At 42.6% G+C, this 21985-nt stretch overlaps 1 protein-coding gene across 4 annotated transcripts in view; it reads left to right on the top strand.

The window, feature by feature from the left end:
- The window catches only part of Slc25a13 (solute carrier family 25 member 13), a 181051-nt gene that overhangs the window by 129117 nt on the left and 29949 nt on the right, over window positions 1-21985 (top strand). For all 4 annotated transcript variants that reach the window (XM_059257354.1, XM_059257355.1, XM_059257356.1 and 1 more), the window contains one exon: window positions 20648-20788. In XM_059257354.1, the coding sequence (XP_059113337.1) occupies window positions 20648-20788 (141 nt within the window). The remainder of the gene's footprint in view (window positions 1-20647; window positions 20789-21985) is intronic.

Genomic DNA, 21985 nt, shown 5'->3' with positions numbered 1-21985 from the left:
AAGACATGAGTTCTCTGGCCTGCTCTGTGTAATTGAGAATACAAAGAGTTCTGTGACCTCGTGTCCCATGAGCAGTTCCTTGCTTTAGCTCAGCCAAGCATGGCTGGGCATTGACTTTTAAGTCCCCGGGAGCTCACCTTGCTTCCTTATTGCTGAGCATCAGCACACATGGCTGACTTTTCACTCACGTCAAGCAAAGCTGTTCATTTCTTTGAACAAAGCCCCCTCTGTTTTACAGTGTTTTTGACAACAACAGGGAAAATATGCGGAGAGCATTGGCTCGTAACCTGCGTCTTCACAGTGCTTGGCCAATCTCATTCATTTACTCCTTGTGGAAGGATGGAAGTGGTAGGACATTTGGAGGGAGACAGTCATGGGCGCTTCACAGGAGTAAAACTTACCCTATTTCTTGTTAGCTTCATAAAATAGTACTTTTAAATGAAGAAACTAAAACTACTTTTCCTTTGCTGACACATATAAAAGTGTAAAGCTGACTTTTTTAAAAAGCTCATATTTCTTCCTGAGATTAGTTTCAGTTTAGAGCCCTAGCTAAAATTTTTACTTGAGTTTTCTTTCTTTCTTTTCTTTTCTTTTCTTTTCTTTTCGTTTTTTTTTTTTTTTTTTTAAATAGATCCACACTGACTGGTAGATATTTTCACCATAATTCATGACTCACCTAGATGCTGAGACTGGAGTTTTTAAACTCCTAAATCTGAAAGAAATCTTTGTGGTGGTGATGTTTTTCTCTGAGTGGATTTTCTGCTATTTTTAAATGTATTCATTGATGATGTAAGAATTCTGAGAGAGACTTGGGCCCTCGGACTCCGCTGGTACAAAAGACATGTGCTCGATCTCTTTGCATCCTTCTCTTTCTGTAAACAATGTGGCTGAGAACCTGGTAGTGAAGGTCATCAGGAAATTTGGTTGAGGAGCGGACATGTGACCACAGCTCAAGCAGGTTGCCAGTGACTCCAGTAAACCCAGAGCCAGTAGGGTTAAAGCTTTGGTGAGGGGTATGGGCAGCTTGGAATCTTCGGCTTTGATTCTTTGATCTTATGAAATCCTACCATGTAAGGAAAGACAATGGTGCTGTAATTGTCTTTAAGAAAGAAAGAAATTATCTGGCATGAAAATCTAATATTCACCAGAAAAATTATGTCAACAGCACCTGTATTACAGAGCTTGTACTTAGTAAAAAATTATTTTTATATCAGTAGAAAACAAAATTCTGTAATAGTTTTTGTAAAGGCTCTGGCTGTGATTGTGATAATACAGTCCCAGTATTTCCCTGTTGTGGTGTGCCCGTGTGCTCACATATGTGAATGCCTCTGATGTTCATGAGTTTGTATTCATTCATGGGAAAAGTCATTGGTAAGATCACACTGCTGGTTCTGGAAATAACTGGTAAAGTTCTGCCAGGGCTAGAGAGATGGCTCGGTGGGGAAAACACTAGCCACACAAGCATGAGGATCTGAGCCCTGATTCCCAACACCCATGTAAAAGCTAAGTGGGAGTGTCAGTTTGCCTGTGATCTCAGCTGATTGGAAACAGAGATAGGAATTCCCCAAAGTAAGCAGGCTACCAGACCAGCCAAAATTAGCCAGAGACTCTACATATACATCTACAAAAACCAACACAAACTGTATAGCACAATTGGAAGGGTTTGGAATATGACTAATTATTCTCCCTAACGAATGGGCAGGGCCACATTTCTTGTATTCTTACTCTCTTTTTCTTTTATGGTTCTGGAGAGTGAACTAGGGCCTTGGGCATGGTGTGCAGTCTACCTCTAAACTGTATCTCCCAACCTCTTTTATTATTTTTTTCTGATTTTAATTTCAAAACAAGATCTCATTAAGTTGCCCAGGCTGGGCTTGAACTTGCAGTTGTCCCACTTAAGCCCCCTAGGTAGCTCATATTACAGGCCTGTGCCTCATGGCCCAGCTTCTGTATTCTCGTATGTATAAGAGTTTTATATCTGCTTATATAGTTGTGCGTTAATATTTTGGCTGTTGTTTGTTTGAGACAGGGTCTTGTTGTGTAACCAAACTAGACTGGAACTCAAGATCTCCTTGCCTCAGACTTCTGAATGCTGGGATTCCAGATGCTTATCACCATGCTGGCCACATACTTATTTTTCCTTGTGTGTGTATGTGTGTGTTTGTGTATATGTGCGTGTGTATCCGTGCACACGTGCATGTGGAGATCAGAGGACCAAGTGCAAGAGTTAGCGCTCTTTTTTTTCACCATGTGGCTTCTAGTGATTAAACTTAGGCCATCAAGCTTAGCAGCTAGTTAGTTAGTACCTTACTTAACCCATTAACCATTTCAATGATCCCTTAGAAACTATTTAATCTTTTTGTTGTTGTTATTTCACTTTATGAACATGAGTATTTTCCTGCATGTGTGTCTGTGCATCAGCTGTGTGCCTGGTGCCCAAGGCAGCCAGAAGAAAGGGAGTAGTTAACTACCATGTGGGAATCGAACTTGGGTCCTCTGGAAGAGTAGCTGGTGTTCTTAACTGCTGAGCTATCTCTCTGGGCCCCAGCACCCCAGGTATTGTTTTTAAGGCAAACTTTTGTTATTAGTCATTTTTACATCACATTTAGTTGACGTTAATGATTATTTTGAAAAACCATGGGAAACACAGAGGTATGGACCTAAGTATGCCTCTTGGTTACCTTAAAATGCCAAACTGGAGTGTAACTGGAGGCCCTTGGTAGCTTCCCTGGTGGCCTTCTCTCCTTCCTTCCTCAGGGTTACCTCCTTCCTGAGTGAGGCAGGTCTTCACTGTTACGCATGTTTTTTCTGCTTTGTGCTACATCTGGATGTCTCCTAAGCGATGTAAATGTTTGCTTTTGAATGCTCCACTCAAGTCTGGTGCTGCAGGAGCGAGCGCCCAGGCTTCCCAGATCTAAGCCTTTGCTGTTCCCATCAGCGCCACTCCTAGGCTTTGCTTGTCAGCAGAGAGAAGTAAGTGGAGTCATTACTTGCAGATGCCGGAATGCTGGCTCTCTTGAATGTGTCTGTTGCAGATGTTCGTCTTCACAGAGCTGTTATATAGGCAGTCCTATAGTAAGGACAGTGTGTCATTTAATGCATGGAGGGTTTCCAACTGGGACTGCAGGGTTTTCTTCAGCTTTATCATATTAACCTGTTCCCAGTGCTGAGTAAATTCAAACTTCCAATGTTTCCCACGTCCATTATCCTCACCTTTCCTTACCGTAAGTCCTTCCTCTCTCACTTTCTCTTTCTCTCCTTCTCCCCAGCATTGCCCTTGTCATTTCCAAGTGTTCTATATGCTGTTTGTATTTCTCATGAGTGCTATGCATGTTCTGTGCCCCTCTTCATGTGACATAAGGGAGGAGTCTTTTAGTTATTAACATATCCCAATGATCTCAGCTAATACTTGGCCACTTGCTATCAGACGCACTAAATATTTGCTAAATGAAAAAGTTTTGAGGTCAAAACAGCTCTTGAGCATGATTTGCATTGCCAGACCTCCAGATTGCTCCTATTGACGGGGGGAGCAGAAACTCACTAAAATCAGCAATAATCAATAAGTGTTTACCTTGAGGGTATCATGAAATAACATGCAAGGTACTTGAAATTTGAGCAGCTCTGGAAACTGAGTGCTTCCTTCATTTTCTCCACATGGCTATTGATCCCTCTCACAGTGCCTTACCATCTTTCCACACCTCTTTTCAGCCCGCTGTCAGTTTCTCCTCTCCATGGTATTTGCTGCCTAAGAATGCACGTCATGCTCTTGTTAGGCACCTGGCCTCTCCAGTTGACCTTTCAACCTCTTCAGCTCCTGTCCTAGACCCAAGTAATTACCTCAAGTCGCTCAGCTGTGCTCTACTACTCAGTTACTTATTGAGAGAAGAAATTTGGTGGGTAGATTTGATTATTTATAAATCCCAGGGACAGTTTTGACTGGTGACCTCACCCAAATGATAGAAGAGACTGCGCTTTGCAGATCCATCTTCTCCACCATCCAAGGACACGGTCAAACCCTTCTTGCACTGTTCTGTTTTTAGTTCTGAATTCTGTAAGTAAGCCCTAAGTAATGGTGTGGGTACCCTAACCCAAAGCCACATGCCTTATCAATGAGCTTGAAGTCTCTTGAGATTTCAAGCCCAGTCATTCACTTCCAACCAGGGAGAAAATTTCCTCAAATAATTAACAAGCAGTCAGGGCTGATGAAGTGATAGTTTGAAATGGATTTAAGTCCTATTTTTATGATCTTTCTTTTCTCAAGGTTTGCTGTAGAGATATGGCCTCATAGTGTTTGTTTGTTTTGTTTTAACCTTAAAACAGAGTTTTCGTTTCACTGTGCACATTTACACATATCAAACTTACATGTATCAGATGATGTGAGCTAAGTCATTTAGCTGAGTTTCTGTGATGCTGCTCTGATGTAACAGATCGGGTAACCAAGAGGATGCTATGTATATAAATTTTATTATTTTTGGTGCTTATATTTATATAATGTATTGTAATTTGATGAGACTTTAATGACTGGTTTCACTATTTCAAATTTTTGTTATTGTGTTCATTTGAAATATTCCAGGGAAATTTTTTGCAGAGCTTAAAAGCTATATCAGGTGATGAAATATTTAGCTAGAAGGAGGAGGATAGTTATATATTCCATGTGGCATGGCTTATTAACTTACAGATGGATGACCCATGGGTGTGCTAACCCCAAGAGGAACAGATAGAGGAACTGATGGACTTCAGGGAACAGCTGTAGCCATGCCCACATATCGCCTTATCAAGGACATTTCCCAAAGAAATACTCATGAGCACTCAGTCACCGAACCAACCTTTGAAAAGTACCTACTTACTTTACTTGACTTCATTTCTAAAAATAACAAACAACCCTCAAATACCTTCAGAACCCTAAGAACAGGATGAAGGTAATGACTGGAGACAATTTGGTATAGTTTATTTATGATGACTAATGTTCTAAGCAGAAAAGAGTTTTACTGAATAGTTAACTTGTAAAATTGTCATGTCAAAACCATGAAAGAATCATAAAAGAGAGGATTAAAAAAGGAGCTGATGAACAGCAAAAAAAAAAAAAAAAAAAAAAAAAAAAATGCTAGCCATAGCAATATTCAAATTTGGAGAATTTTTAAGAAGCTGAGGAAGCATCTCCATTGAAGTTCACCCCGAAAGGTTCCATGGAGATGGGACTAAAGCCTTGGTGTGGACCAGAGTTCCACTGACTGCATGCCTCCATGTGCCTTGTTGAGAGATTTCTCTAGATGATTCTTACTTGGACTGAAGGCAAAAGTAAGAACAATATCCAATGGCGCCAAGATGCTCTGGATTCAGGAAATGGCACCAAGGACTTTGGGGTGCTCTGGATTCAAGAAATGGCACCAAGGCCTTCAGGATGCTGTGGATTCAGGATTTCTCTCTTCCCCTGGTTCATACACTGGAATCTAAGACCCAATACTCTGGCCTTAGGAGGGAGAAGCGCCACTCTGAGAGGTGGACTTGGTCATGAGCACACAGTTTCTTCCGTGCTTTGGCACGCAAGGACATAACAGGAAAGTGGTGTGTGTGAACTAGGAAGGTACCCTGTGCTGTGGTGACACCTGACTGGGGGCAGCTCACCTCTAGGAACCCTAGGAAAGCAACTTGTATTGTTTGTATGTGACTGTCCTGGTTTGCTTTCTATCTCTGTGATAAAAGACCATGACCAAAATCAACTTGAAGAAAGGGTTGATTTCAGCTTGCATTTTTGTTGTCCATCATGAAGAGAAGTCAGAACAAGAACTCAAGGCAGGAATTGAAGCAGCAATCATGGAGAAGTGTTGCTTACTGACTTGCTCTCCATGGCATGTTCAGCTTGTTTCTTATACAATCCAGGAGCACCTGTCCAGGGGTGGCACAGGGCCACATCAATCAAGAAAACGCCCTACAGCCTTGCCTACAGGACCATCTGGATGAGGGCATTTTCTCAGTTGAGGTAACCTCTTCCCAGATGACAGATTGTGTCATTGACAAACTTTGACTGGCACAGGGGCCCAATCTGTGAAGTTTGGGCATAGCAGCCAGAGCACATGAAGACGTTAATAATGTGTTTGGATCAGAACTGCCTTTGGATGCTAGGAAACACCGTCTTGTATAGGAAGGTCCAGCTTTCATGGCAGGCATTCAGCAAGCCAGATGTCTTGCTGCTGACTTCTTTCCTTTCCTTTCCTTTTTCAGCAGTTACAGTATTTGATTCGGGACACTTTAAACACTGAGGCCATCAACTTGTTTCTAGTAAACAGAGAAGGGGTTTGTTATGATACAAAACTTTGAGGTTGTATTTGACCAGAGGTGTCCTAGAGTTAAGGTACTAGACACCAACAGCCTGCTAAGCATTAGCTGATTCTGATAGTAGTAGTCACAGTAGAACAGGCAGACCCCAAATGTCAACAAGTTTGACAGGTCTCTAACTTAATTGCTTTTTAATGTCAAATAGATTCCACTTTGGTTTCCTGGCCAGACTCCTAAGGGCCTATTAAGACCCCATGAAGCTGAAAATATGAAATTTGATGTTTATGAAATATGTAAACATAATAGCCTCTTTTCTGCCTTGCTGTGTGGTTAAAAACATTAAGAATAGAACATTCCAGTTTGGTATCTCAGGAACAAACAAGTAAATGGTAAGAAGAATCTGCTCTTACCTATTTTTTTTCAGAGTTGTGAAATTCATATACCCAACCTAAGGAGAAAAATCCTATATTGCTTCGTGGTTAGGCACGTACAGCACCATAGTTTTAGAGAAATTCGGTAGACTGGGTCTGCCGGAGTGAAGTCCCATGGGTCAAGTGTGTAAGCACCAGTTATTTATTTATTTATTTTCGCCACAGTTTAGCATGCCGGAAGGCTAAGGCACAGGTCTTGCCAGATGCTGTTTCTAGGAATGATCACATCCTCTCGTTATCGTCACAGACTCCCTCTCAGTCTGTGTGCTGTATGTGTCCTAATCTCTTAGGACACCACACAAAGTAGAGCCAACTCTATGGCCTCATTGTATTTGAATTCCCTCTTTCAAAGAGTCGTACCTCAAAATGTATTCTCATTCTGAGGTATGTGGAAGTAGAAATCTTGTATACAAATTTTGAATTGTATAATTCAGGTTCATTAGACTAGGATCCTAGGCATGTCCAACACACACGTTGCTCAAGGTAGCTATAAATTCAGCTCAATACAAAATGGTCGGCTTCCTTAAAGTGTAATGGGATTTGTGATTCTTCTCTTTAAAAACTGAATTGTGTGGTTCTTGAGGCTGAACATAATATCATGTCCCAATGTCAAAAGGTAAGCAAAAGTATTTTTTTTTCAACTTGGAAGAAGGACTTCCTGATTGTGGGAGGGTGAGGATGCTTTTTGTGAGGGACCTGACCCAGCATGGAGTGAATGACCTTGAATGACCTCTTGCAACTGGTCCCATTTGCCAGCTTATCTAGGAGGCTGCTGAATGTCTGTCTTCAATACCTGACTGCTTTTGAGTAGTGCACATTAATTTAACCCATCTACTGCTACTTGATGAATATCTGTTTTCTATCTGTGATCTTTATAAAGAGTAAAACAACTTGGCCTACATTCAAATTATTTTGATGCTTCCATTGACATCAAGTCAGGATGACTAACTGGAAAAATACATTGAACCTAAGAATTCTTAAGAAGCCTATTTTCTGACTTACTCAAATCTCAAATGCTGTCACAATTGTATATGTTCATATTAATGTGACACATCATTAAGCATTTACTAGTATAGAACTTATTTATATGTACGGTTTTGTTTGTATCTATATAATCAAAATAATATATTTGGTTTATTGAAAAAAGTCATCCAATAACTTTATATTAATCTATTTTTGACACATGTAAGCACATATTTTAGAATGTCAGTGTGCAATTAGATATTCTTAGCACATGTCATTTGTGAAAAGCACTTTAAATCTAAGTACATTCAATTGAGCTTAATTAAAATATCAAGATACATATTCTTCATATACATTTTGCCACTTAATTTTTTAAGTAGCTATAAGTATCTACCATGTGACTTAAAATTAAAGGAAGGTGATTAAATTATGGATATATTTAATGCTTTTAATTTAAAATGTAGCAGAAACTATACTGTGTTAAAAATCTGTAGTGCTGTGTTTCTGTGGACAGCAGACCCATGGCTTCAGTTGTATTTAAAGGAAGGCTGTTAGTGTGCGCAAGGCTGTCGACTGGAGACTTTTTTTTTTAAAACCATCCTAGTTGTTTTTGAAAGGATTCCCCAGGTCCCAAGAATGAATGTTTGGGGACAGTGTCCCATTTAGTGAAGACCGTTTGCAGAAAGGCTAGTTGTGTGCAGACAAATGAAAGAAAATGGATTATGGAGAAAAAGGAAGAGGAGGAACTCCTGAAGGTGTAGTCTATTTAGATGGCTGATACTGTCTACAGTCACGATAATGAGGAAGAGATATATGACAAGAAAACCTGTTTGTCTGTATCCATTTTACCTAAAGAACAGTGTCAGTTTAGTGAGGTTTATTGAAGGTCATTGTTCTTTGGACGTTTAGAGAAAACGGGCACGACATCAGGGTTAAGTTGACTTTCTAAACATTTTTTTGAATTCTGTTTGTCTGAGAGAACTACCTATGCTCTCAGCCCCAACCATAACGTTTCCTGTGCATTCAGAGACATTAACAGTGAAGGGAGTCCTCTTGTAACATGGGAGGAGGAATCAGGGTTGCAGACTTGTGAGGCAGCAAAGATAGCAAGCTCATAAAGACATCTAGGCATTGACCAAAAGCAGCGGTGATAGAAGCCACATTTTAGGTTCTTTGCAGACTATCCATCTAGCCCATTTTAGTGAGAGGGGATATTAGAAGAAAAAAACTATAATTTTGCTTTGAGCCCCAAGAAATCATATCATGTGAAAAATTAGAGCATTTTGGAAATGATGATGCTTTGTGTGGATAGAGCCATACTCATTTGAGAAGCTTGGTGTGTGGGCTCCATGCTGACATAGTTGCAGCTTCCACAGCCCATTTCCCTGTTTGGTGCTCTCAGGCCACAGGGTGTAAAGGTGGATTGTGAGGATGATGGGAGGCCGACAAGAATTAACAACAGCCCAAGCTGTTATACAGAGGTGTGAGCTGTGGTGTATGCATATAGAAGGGAGGTGTCTGTTGTTCTGATCCTGAATTAATGTTGCATTTATGTAAAATCTATGGCAACCAGAGTGACCACTTTGCAAGCCTCAGTCAATAAAATAGAAATTGTAACTAGTTACACATTTCTCAGTGAGTCTAAATGAGGCCTTGAAGATTCATATTTTAATGATTTGAGGTTATAATTCCTACTTGTTTGACTTCTTTATGATTTGGTGCCTTATCTACAAAGAAGAAATGGTCACATTTGTTAAACCAATTCTATTCATTTCAAAACCAGGTCTCCTCATACTTCTTTGGTCTATCTGAATCTTCTGTTTATTTGCTTAACAAAAGCATCACCAAGTCATGGGAACTCTGGTCCAGATGATCAGATTGACCAAAGTCATAAGCAGGCACTCTACTCAAAGAAGAAAGAAAACTGAAAACCTATTTCAATGCTTAGCTTCTTTAATAATAAATCAGAATAAAGTTCCGAGCTTTGGTTTGAAATTAGGCCATTCTGGGCTTGTCGCTCCTCTCTCATCTCCGAAAGACAGGGATAACAGCGCCTGTAAGGCATGAATGGAGACAGAGGCTGTCTCTGTGGGGTTCAGCACTGTACCTGCTGCACTGCACGTGCTCCACAAATGCCAGACTCTGGCCTCTTGAGAGGAGGGATGAAGACAAAGGGCTGGTGAGGCTTGTCATTCAATCAAGGCTTATAACCGTGACTTGTTTCTGGTCCTACCTAGGGACCATTCATTCTTGGTAAGTGAGTCTAGAAAGACTATCCTTCCAAGGGCCTAGGGTGGAGGTTAGTGGTAGAGTGCCTGCCTAGTCTGCTCAAGGCCCACCATTAGCAACAAAGATGAAGCACTACCCTTGTCTTGGTTGTTAGGGAACCTCTTCATTCCAGAAAGAGACCTACGGGACATCATGTACAGTTGGTACTGTCAGAACTTTTCTCTAGATGATTTTAGCAGTGGTCACAGTGCAGGGGTGGGAGGGTGGGGGGGTGGGGGTTGGGAGACAGCTTTCCTAGAGGAAAGGCCTGTACCTCCTGGTGCTAAGAAGACCAGAAGGACTAGAGACTTTGCACATTCAAAAACTAAAGAAATGAAGGAGATGTTAATAAAGAGGCAGTTAGCCAGGCCGTGGTGGTTCATGCCTTTAATCCCAGCACTCGGGAGGATCTGTGAGATCAAGACCAACTTGGTCTACATAGATAGTTCCAGGATAGCCAGGGCTATGAGGAGGGATCCTGTCTCAAACAAAACAAAACAAAAGGGCGGTTGGCTGTTCAAGTCCACTACAGGGCTGTATTGCTTCTACTGGGAAAGCCCTCATATCCAGCAAACCACAGCGTGATAAAGTAAACTGAATGCAGTATCTTTCGATCCTTGCATTGTACTGTCAGCGTCTGGACCTCGTCTGGCATACAGGATCCCTGGCTAACTGTGTTCTAGATGAGATGAGACTCATGGGACTCAGGAGTTAACCGAAGCTGGAAACTATGCTAGAAAGATTGTTGAGCTGGATTCCTTCATCGTGGTTAATGGGACTGATGCTGATAGATATCAAAAGCCGGTCGGTTGCCTAGCTACCCCTGTTTATAGGAGAAAAGATCAGCAAACAGCAGCTGACTGGGATGCTGGCACGTTATGCTCCTTGTGTGTGCCTTGCAGCGGTCCCTCTGTCTTTGGGTCTTCTCATTTATTTGTCCTATGCTACACTTTAAACTCTTCTGACAGTCTGTTTCATGAATGGGCACCAACAAAATTCTCCACGTGACTTTATTCAGGCTGTCTTATTTTTTAACATCTCAGGAAACTGAACTGAGATTTTGTTTAGGAAAACAGCTTTGAATGTTAAATTAATTTGGGGAAATTCTATTTTAATAATATTTGACTTGATTAAAAGAAAATGTGGTGTTTTGTTTTGTCTTTTATAACATCTGCATTTTAAAGTGTGTTATGGGCACACATACATTTATAACATTGAATCTTTTTAGTAACAATAGGTGGTTCCTTAGTCTTCGACTCCTTTATCTCTGTTAGAACAAACCACAAAACCTGTAATTTTCTTCATTTTGGTCCTGTGTATTTTACATAGCTATTTTCTACTAATGATACTTATTTGCAAACAAAAGCTGAGAAGTAAACTCTTTCTGGATATACCAATTCTGTCTCTCTACTCTGAAGATATGTAATATTCTTGAACATCAGGTTCTTGTCTTTTATAAATGCCATAGGATCTTTTTTGGCTAGTGTTCAGGGAAATGAAGTGGATCGTCAGATGTTTTTGTTAAGTATGGTAACTGTCTGGGTAAGAATCCACGTGGCACCGAACTTACCCATCTATGGGTCTTATGTGCACAGAGTAGGCTCTTATGTGTACACACAGTAGGACCCTGTGACTCTAGGTCCCCTGCTGGCAGGTACAAATACAGCTCTCCATTGTGTCTAAACACAGTACTTGGCTGCCTGCTGTGGCTTGCAGGCTGTTTGTGTTGAGTTTAGTGAGAGAACACACAAGTGCTTTCCTCTTTAATCATCAAGATCATCTCTGTGTAGCTTCTTGTTGTAACTTCTTGTAGAGCCCCAGAATATTATTTTGCCATCAGCTCCAAGTGGGCTTGGCTTTGGCTATGTGTCACGACTTTAGCTGTTCTAAATGTAACTCAGGCGGGCCGAGAACTTACTTTCCAGGAAAGTCTTCAGATTTTCTTTTGAGTCTTCTCTCCTGACTGTAGTCTCCCATCCCTCCACTCCTCCCGCCCTCACCCGTCCTCCCCCAGATCCACTGCTCCTCATTTCCCTTCAGAAGAGAGCAGGCTTCCCAGGGATACCAACCAAACATAGCATAACAGATGCAGTAAGACAAGGCACAAACCCTCATATCAAGGGTAGATGAGGCAACCCAGTAGGAGGAAAAGGGTCCCAAGAGCAGGCAAAAGAATCAGAGACACCCCCCCTCCACTTTTAGGAGCCCCACAAAACACCAAACTAATAACCGTAGCATATGTGCAGAAAAGCTAGTGTAGACCATGCAGGCTCCATGATTGCTGCTTCGGTCTCTGTGAGTCCCTGTGAGCCCTGTTTAGTTGGTTCTGTGGGCTATACCCTCTTAGTGTCTTTGACCATTCTGGCTTCTACAGTCCTTCCTCTCCCTCTTCTGTGGGGTTCCCTGAGCTCTGCCTAATATTTGGCTGTGGGTCTCTGCACCTGCTCCTATCAGCTGCTGGAGGAAGCCTTACTGATGTCAATTGGGCTAGACACTGATCTATGAGTATAGCAGAATATCATGAGCAATCATTTCATTAACTTCTTTTGGTTAGTCGTGTTTGGTTCTACCCTAGGTCTCTGGGCCATCCAGCTTCCAATTACTGGCCATCCAGGCAGTGTTGGGCATGGGCTCCCTCCTGTGGCTTGGGCCTCAAGTTAGAGCAGTTGCTGGTTCACTGCTCTCCCAAGCACTGAGCCACCACATCTTGCAGGCAGGACAGGTGTGGGTTGAAGGTTTTGTGGCTGGGTTGGTGTCCTATCTCACTGCTGGATGCCTTGCCTGGTTACAGAAGATGCTTAGTTCAGGGTACATAGCCTCCATTACTAGGAGTTCCCCCTAGGGTCGCCTCCATAGGTTTCAGGAAGTTTCCACTGCACTAGGTTTCCATATCACCCCCTAAGTGCTCCCATTCCAGTAGTCTTTCCGTGTCTTCTCTCCCTCTGTCCCTTCCTCCTTGACTCCTGTTCCCATCCCCACTTGCCCCAGTCCACCTATAAAATCTATTCTATTTCCCCTTCCCAGGGAGATCCATTCGTCGACACCCCCCTCCCCCCACCCCTCAGAGCCCTCCTTAGGACTCAGCCTCTCTGGGTCTGTGGGTTGTATCTCTACACTCTTCACCCTTTCTTCTTAATTACTCTAAATACCCATTGTCCTTGCATACTCTGGGAATGACAGTCCTTTTCTTACTTTCCCGCCTCTGCCACAGCAGTCACCTCGCTTTCACATCAGGTCACCTACCAGGCTTGACTGTATCTGATGTCTGCAGATCTTGTTCACTGGTTCACCACCTCCTTTCTAGAAGCCCCATTCTCCACCGTTTCCCCCGGATTTCCGGGACACTACAGTATAGTCAGTGTTTCCATTCACCGCTCTTGTTGTAACTTTCCTTCCAGCCTCGTACAGACTCGTAGGTTGAGTTACAGTGGGGTATCCCCTCATCTGAGTCTTAGTTCTCCTCTCACATTGGGTGTTCATGGCTCTCTTTATTATTCTCTATCCTGTGGAATAGCTCAACGTTAGCTCAACTCCTTTGACCTCACCTCCCATTCCACATTCTAACCCTGTTGGTTTTTATTGCACCCGCTGTCTCTCACCCCTCCCCTTCTCATTACAGACACAATTATCTTAATTGTACCTTTTATCTCTCACCAATCTGCTAAAACCCTAATTGTTACCCTGAGCTTGGTTCCCTCTTTCCCAAATTAGCACCAAACACACTCCTTTGTTATCCAAGCCTCTTCCCAAGGTTTGGATGCTCCCCTGCAGCTCCTAAACAGTCTGTGTTTACATGCCCTTTCCTTGCTCAAACTTAACCTCCATGTCCACTGTACACATCCCTCTTCATCCTGATGGTCAGGGTCCAGTCCTCCTCCCCAGCCTGATCTTTCCATGATTTGGCTCAGTGGTTTTATTTTTGGCTATTCTCTTTCATACCCACCTGTTCTATATAGAGTAGCAGTTCTCAATCTGTGACTAGTAAGCCATTTGGAGTTCGCATGTCATATATCCTGCATATCAGATATTTACATTATGGTTTATAACAGTAGCAAAATTACAGTTATGAAGTAGCAAAGACATAATTTTATGGTTGGGGGTCACCACTGTATTACAGGGTTGCAGCATTAGGAAGGTTGAAATGCTGGTCTAGAGCCAAGCATTCTGGGCAGGGCCTTCCTGCTGCCATGATAAGAGGGATTAATATGAGCCCAACCTGCCAGTGCCTGCCTTTCATCCCAGCAGAGGCAGGTAGAGCTCTGTGAGTTCAAGGCCAGTATGGTCTACATAGTGAATTCTAGGTCATCCAGGACTACATAGCGAGACTCTGTCTCAAAGCAACAACAACAAGAACAAATACAAATATGTTCTCAGACCCATGCAAGTAACTCTATCTTAGCATTTAGGCCTCACATTCTAGCTCTGTGACACCCTGTAAGTTAAACTACCTGCCTCCACCTTAGTGTGTTCATTAAAAAAAAAAAAAGTGACTATTATGGAGACCAACTCCACCTCCAAGTTAGCATAATGCCTGGTATGCAGTAAGTAACTGGCGCTCTATGTCTTGTCATGCTTACCTTCCTGCCTGACGTTTTATTTGATTGATGTGTTAGTTACAATGGTCCATTATGTAGAGAATCCTTTCACGGCTTTGATGTCTTTTCTTCTCACACTACGTTGTGTGCAGCCTATGGCTCTTGGACCACATGCAAACCAACAGAAAAATCCTAAGTCATGTAAAACATGCCTGTGTGTGTGTGTGTGTGTGTGTGTGTGTGTGTGTGTGTGTGTATTCTTGTACCAGCACACGCCTGTGATTCAGGAGATAACTCAACTGTGATGTTCTCAAGCACTTCTTTGGTGGGTAACAGTCATGTTTAATGACACCAAGGATTAGACATCTGAATCCCAAGCTCTCTTCTGTTGCCAGCAAACATTTTATCTTCTCATGTCCCAGAAGACTGAAGATAGGAAACACCTTGCCCTCCTTTGAGTTGTCTTGTCTGGACCTTACCTCTGTCATGTATGCTGATTATTTTTTCTCACCTGCTGTCTCTTCTGCTTGCTGTTCTGTAGCCCTGGGTAAACTGCTGGACTAATATGCAGGGATTGCCAAAATGTGGGTGCTAGCTACAGTCTGGTTGGCTCAGACGATAGAAGTGCGTTTTCTCACCTATGTGGGGGCTAGAAGTCCTGAGACCAAGGTGCTGATCTTTGGTGTTGGTCTCTCTAAGGCCACCCTCCTTGGCTACAGTTGGCTGTCTTCTCTCTGTGACTGTTTTATTTTGTGAGAATAGGTCTCACTGTATAACCAAGCCTATCCTGGACTCTATTGTACAGCCCAAGCTCACCTCAAACTCATGGTGGTTTTCTTGCCTTTAGCTTTCCAAGTATTGGACCAGCTTGTCCTGTGTTCTCACATGGCCATTTCTCTGTACTCTTATATGTCTGTGCTTAATTTCCTCTGTTTATAAAAATATTAGTAAGATTGGATTGAGGCCTTCCTTAAAGACTCCGTTTTAGTGGGGCATGGTGGTACAACACGTGAAATCTCAGCACTCCGGTGGCAGCTGCAAGAAGATCACATAAGTTTGAAGCTAGCATCATTTATAGATCAAGTTCCAGACCAGCCACGGCTACATAGCAAGACCCTGTCTTACTTCCCATCTAAAAAAAACCAACAACAAACCAACAAACATACACAATAAAACTCATTTTAACTTAATTCTCCTTTTTTGGAAGCTCCATCTCCAAATACATGCACTTTCTGAAGCATAGGTGCTTAGGTGTCTCAGCTTGGTTGTAGTCAACTGTGACTTTTGGTAAAATTACTTAACTTATAACAATTGCTCTAACCTTCCTGTGTTTACCCTGTTGTAAAGACACACAGTACATGCCAAGCAGCGCTCAAGTGGCCCCTGTGGGATGTTAACTAGATGTCCATTATTATTTCTGCTCTTACTTTATGTTCTCTAAGAACAGGGATGCTTTGTTGCTCTTGCAAAATTCCTGGGGTGAACTTTGCTTTATTTTATTTTTTGGCAAAAAAGTAATTTAAGAGAAGGTCTTTCATAGCCCAGGTTGATCTCAAACTTTCTGCATGGCTAAGGAACTCTTGGTGTTCCTTGCTGTTCCTTGTAATCCCTTGCTGGGATTACAGGTAGTGTGCCACCACACCATGCTCTTAGCACAACTTGGAACGTGAGTGAACTGGTTGCTTTTCTGCTGCAGTGATGAAACATCATCACCAAAAGCACTCATGAAAGGGTTTATTTGGGCTTATGGTTCAGAGGGATACGTATCCATCATGGCAGGGAAGTGTGGAAGCTATTGATAAATGTGACTGCAGAAGTAGGAAGCTGAGAAATGTGGATCTTTAAGAGCGGGCATGAAATGGAGAGCAAACGGGAAGTGGGCTAAGGCGTTAAACTCTCAAAGCCCACCCCCGTTGATGCAATTCCTCCATAGAGTTTGCACCTCCCTGCGTTATCTCCAGACATTGCCACCACCTGGGGACCACGGTTTCAGACACTAGCGTTGAAGGGGGACATTTCTCATTCAAACCTCCACAGCAAGCCTGTGTTTTCTAGCTCAGCTGGAGTCAGTGACAGAAGCTAGAGCAGGGAACACAGGAAGAAGTCAGTGCCCTCACTGTAGGTACAGTATGCCACTGTGAGTCCAGTAATGCCAGCCTTCTTTGAGACCCACCAGAGACTCCTGAAAGTCCTAAGAAAATGATTTGTGACGAAAACCACATGTACACAAAGGCCAGTATCTTCGCACAGCCAGAGCTCTTAAGTGATGAGGGACACAAAGCTTTGTGTACAATCGGCGTTCCTGTTCATTGTTGGCCCATTTGAGGTGTCTTTGATCTCTACAGAGGAGGGAGATGGCCAAGGTGGTATGAATGGACAATAGAGCAGGAGTTGGAAGAGGAGCAGGCGGTGAGTGTGCTGTGCAGTGATCAAGCCCTGGAGATGCCCAGACATTGTGTGTGTGACGACTCATGATAAGCATCTTCGCTCGGTGCCTTCAAGTCTCGTTTCCTTTCAGCCAGACTCCGAAGGACCTGTTTCATCTTCAGTACCTTTCCAGTGTGCCACTTTGGGTCTGTAGGTTTTTTATTTCTTGGTCTGCCAGAGCCCTAGTATATATCATTCCATTTTCCTGGTCCTACTACAATTTCTTTCTGATACTTCTAGTCCCAGCAGCCGTAAGAAGTGCGTTTTTTTCTCTTGTGTCTTCTATTCTTATCTTGCAGTCTAGCTCTGCTGGTCCTAAGAATTCATGTCTGTCTATTGTCTTGGAGTTAGGGAGTTGAGAATAAGTTCCTACTTTATTGGATACGTTGTTAACTTTTACAGGTGTTTGTAAAGAAATAAAATAATGAGACAATTCTGTGCCTAAAAATTATACCTTTGATAATGGCAATGCTTGGCTGTGAGATCAAAGGAAAACATAAAAGCTATTCTCTGAAATAATATGGGAGATGGGAATTAGAAATCATAGCTTTCATGGAAGCTGAGAAAACCCTCAGAATTGACAGGCATCCTACAGATTGTATAATGAAGAGAGTTTTCAGGCTTCCATGTGCATTATTGCATAGGAAGAATTTTAACAAGCAGAGATACAGAAATTCTTAATTAGTTATCTGGTGTGGAGTCCAGAAGTCACTACCCCTTAGAGTTGAATGTGATCTGGCCCAGGCACAAAACCAGCACCTTATGAGAAAGGGAATAGACCCTGTACGTGCAGAACCACTGCTCTGCCTTGAGCACCGGGCAGGTATATATTCATCATTTCTTTGCTTTTTTTAATAAGTGATGTAATTTGCCAGATAAGTGACCTGAGACTGTGTCTTTACATGGGACACTCAGCTGCCTCCTGACCTGCTGTGAGAGGGCTGGCCTGAGGATGTGTTGAGTTACCTGATTGGGGCCTTGAGAAGTCAGCCATTGGGGTTGCAGGCAATAATGCCTCTTTGAAGCTTAGCCTCCTGCCCCTTGCATGCTCAATGAAAGTGTTCTCTACTCTGAAAAAGACAAAAATCAGAAAGAGAAACCAGCCTGTAGGCTAATTGCATCCCAGTGAATCCTCTCAACAGTTTTGTCTCATAGACCTTTTTATTGTTTGTTTGTAGTGCTGGGAATCAAACCCAGGGCCTTGAGCAGCCTCTCTTTGAGCTCGAACCTATCCTCTTTTATAGTTCACTTTTGTTTTTGAGAATGATCTTCACTTTAATCTGAAGAGCTCTCCGGTCCAGAAGCACTAAGAGAATCTTCCCTGTGTACTTAATATGGTCACTAAGTTCATTTCATTCTCTTCCTGCTAACCTTCATCTGCTGACTGCATGTTGTGTAGGAAGCACCTGAAGCTCCATGGCATACTTCAGGTTGGGGGAGCAGGGGCTTTAGTCCAGGTTGCTGCAGGAAGCTGCGGTGCATGAGGAAACAGCTTTTCTGAGCAGAGGACAAGATGTCATTGTATAGACCAGGAGGACACAGCAGCCCCAGGACACGCTAGCTCAGGTTCTATGTCCTACTTTTTGAGCTTTTCCTGGGACCTCCCAAGTTGTTTGGAAAACCTCTTTAGAAAAGGCAATGGACAAAACATGGTCGGAGCGGACAGGGAGAGGTAGCCTGTGTCTGAGAAAAGGTGACCACCACTGCTCTGTAAATGCAGAGACAGGGAACCTCTGCTTTTTAAGAACAAATGTGTCTTGATGAAGATATTTGCCTTAGTTAGAGTTTCTGTCGCTGTGAAGAGACACCATGACCAGGGCAACTCTTATAAAGGAAAACATTTAATTGGGGCTGGCCTACAGTTTCAGAGGTTTAGTTCATTGTCATCACTGTGGGACATGGTGGCATACAGGCAGACATGGTGATGGAGAAGGAGCTGAGAGTTCTTCATCTTGATCCACAGACAGTAGAAGGAAACTGTGTGTCACATTGGGTGTAGCTTGAACATACAAGACCTCAAAGCCCACCTACAAGCACAATGGCACACTCCCTCCAACAAGGCTACCTGTACTCTAACAAAGCCACACCTCCTAATAGTGCCACTTCCTATAGGTCAGGCATTCAAACACATGAGTCTACGGGGGCCATACCTATTCAAACCACCACAATATTAAATTGTTGAAAAGAGGAAAACAATAAATGAACATTGTCCTCCACTTTTTAAACTAACATAGTTGTTCTGGTAACACACGATCTACACAGAAATTTAAAATATACGAAGAAAAAGACTAAACTCTGTAATTTTATCACCGCTGCACTATCCCTTTGGTGTGGGTCTTCTGTGCATGCTGTAACACTTTCCAGTTGTATGCATGTTGAACATTTAGCACAGTGGTCGGTACCTTGTATTCAATGAATGGGCATATTCATTTAGTCCTTCCTCACCGTTGGATATTTATGTTGTTTCTCAGTCTCTTTTCTAGCTATTATAAGCAGTACTTCCGAGACCACCATTATATTATAGTTTAATGCATTCCATTTAATACAGGCAGGCGATTTGAAAGGATGCATGCATTGAGTCCTGAGAGTAGAAAACCTTCCAGGAGGTACTTTTGTTTGATGTTGACCCCAATTTATCTGTTCCTGTGATGGCATCTTATAAGCTGTGTTAGCCTCATATTTGTGGTCTGGTGTTAGTGACATCATTGCATAATAAATATTCAGAATTGTGCTGCCTCTTGATTAATTCAGTTGGATGATATTGCTATCTTTGTGATTAAGAAATAACAAGTTGAAGAATATTAAGAAGAAAATCATAGTTGCTTGTAATGAATGTGGATTTTGCTTCAAAATGAGGTTTCTTTCCTGTATTGCACACTTTAAATATCTCACTGGTGACCTCAGGGGTATGGTGGTATCCAGACATACTGAAACAAATGAGCACACAATGTACAAAGCTTAGGCTGTAATCAATGTAATTCATGTTTTCACGACATTGACATATCATTTAGCTTATGTAAATAGAGTGATTCTCCACACAGGCAATGCATAAATAAAATTGTAAGAGTCATTCCATAAAGTGGTATTTGAAGATGCTGCTGTTATTTTATTATTTTGTTGCTGCCTTTGTATCTTTGGCTTGGGTATTGTGGTAGCAGTTATCTATACTTCCTGCAATCAGTTTTGTTTCCTGGTGCTGGGGATCAGACCTGGAGTCTACGGCATGCATGCTAAGGCCTTGTTCGTGCCCCTGAAGATTCCTTGTCATTTCAGTGTGAGTCGGGCCAACAGCAGCCTTCCTCTAGTCTTGGTCTTTTGTCCTCCACACTGAGGAGGTAGGAACGCTGTACTTGAAGCCTTCCACACCACCGCCAGATTTTGATTCACACTTAGAATCCCTAGCTGCATTTTAAAATTTCTTTTTAAAAATGTAATTGCATTTATCTCTCTGTGTGTGTGCACGCATAAGTGGAGGTCACAGAACCACTTAGCAGAAGTCAGTTCTCTTTCCACTGTGGGTCTCAGGGATTGAACTCGGGTCCTCGGGCTTGGTGGCAAGCCCCTTTACCCGCTTAGCCATCTTCCTGCTCCACCACCTGTTTTAATTGATGGCTAGGAACTGAGCCGATTATCCTGTGAGGACAGACTATCCTATGCTCTGTTCAAAGATGTTATCCTTCTCTTCTGCTCCATTAGCATGTCTCAACTTTGACCCTACATTTTCCCCTTTTTCCCCTCTCTCTCTAGGCAGGAGGCTCCCAGGTAATTTTCACAAACCCTTTAGAAATCGTCAAGATACGCCTGCAAGTGGCTGGAGAGATCACCACCGGCCCCAGAGTCAGTGCTCTGTCTGTGGTGCGAGACCTGGGCTTCTTCGGCATCTACAAGGTAACTTCTATTCCTTGTTTGTTTAATGAATGTTATTTCAAGGGCAACACTGTACTTCTGAAGGCAGCTCATTTCTCCACCTTGACAAGACATTCTGCTGGAACCCATGGGGCAGTATCGTGCCAGTTAGGAGGTGTCTCTTCCTGACATCTGCCAGCAAACTGTCCGTAGAGAGAGGCTAAAATGCCGAATGACTGTGATGGGAGTGTGGCGCCTGATAGAGAGGTTCAGAGCAACTCTCTCCAGCAGCACTGGCCTCAGCCACTGGCTGCAGCTCTTTTTGGACTTGCATTGATATAAGAACTGGATGTTCTCTCTCTCTCTCTCTCTCTCTCTCTCATTCCTGTGTGTGTGTGTGTGTGTGTGTGTGTGTGTGTGTGTGTGTGTGTGTTGGGGGGGTTCATATGTTGGATGTGTGAACAGACGCATGTGATGGCCAGAGGTCAGCATTGGGTGTCTTCTGTTGCTTTCTACTTTGGGGGACCGTTGTTTTTCACTGAACCTGGAGCTCACTGGTTGACTAGACTAGCTTGCAGTCAGCCCCAGTGACTCCTGTTTGCACCTCCCCAGCTCTGGGGTTGCTGGCACATGGCTACACTTAGCTTTTCATATGTGCCCTGGGGACCCCTACTGAAGTCCTTAACCTTGCATGACAAGCACTTTACAAACTGAGCTATCTTCCCAGCCCCAGACCCAAATTCTTAGATTAAGAATTTACTTTTTGATCCTCCATATATTCTGGTACTAGGTGAGTGTTTTATATTGGTACCTCATCTTAATTATTATAAATCTCACTCACTTTATATTTATAAACTAGCTTTCCAGGATGACAGTGTTAATTTTTAGTGATGGTTTCCCTATTCTTTTACCATAAGGTTGTATTAGAATAGGCAAGTGTGATGACATACATCTCTAGTTCCGGAGCTCAGGAGGCAGAGGCAAGTGTTCCTCTGTAAGTTCAAAGCCAGCCTGATCTACATAGAGTTTCAGGCCAGCCAGAGGTACATAGGGAGACCCTGTCTCTCTCTGTCACACACACACACACACACACACACACACACACACAGCTGTGCTGTAATAAACTGAAGTCATCTGCATCTATGCCCAGTGCTGAATTTTATAACAAAAGGTACTCACTGTTCTCAAATAAGAAGATTCCCAAAAAGAATTTGTTGTTGACTCAAACAAAATAAATCT

Source organism: Peromyscus eremicus, chromosome 3 (assembly GCF_949786415.1).
Source record: "Peromyscus eremicus chromosome 3, PerEre_H2_v1, whole genome shotgun sequence".
Lineage (NCBI taxonomy): Eukaryota > Metazoa > Chordata > Mammalia > Rodentia > Cricetidae > Peromyscus > Peromyscus eremicus.
This window is presented reverse-complemented; position numbering and strand designations above follow the sequence as displayed.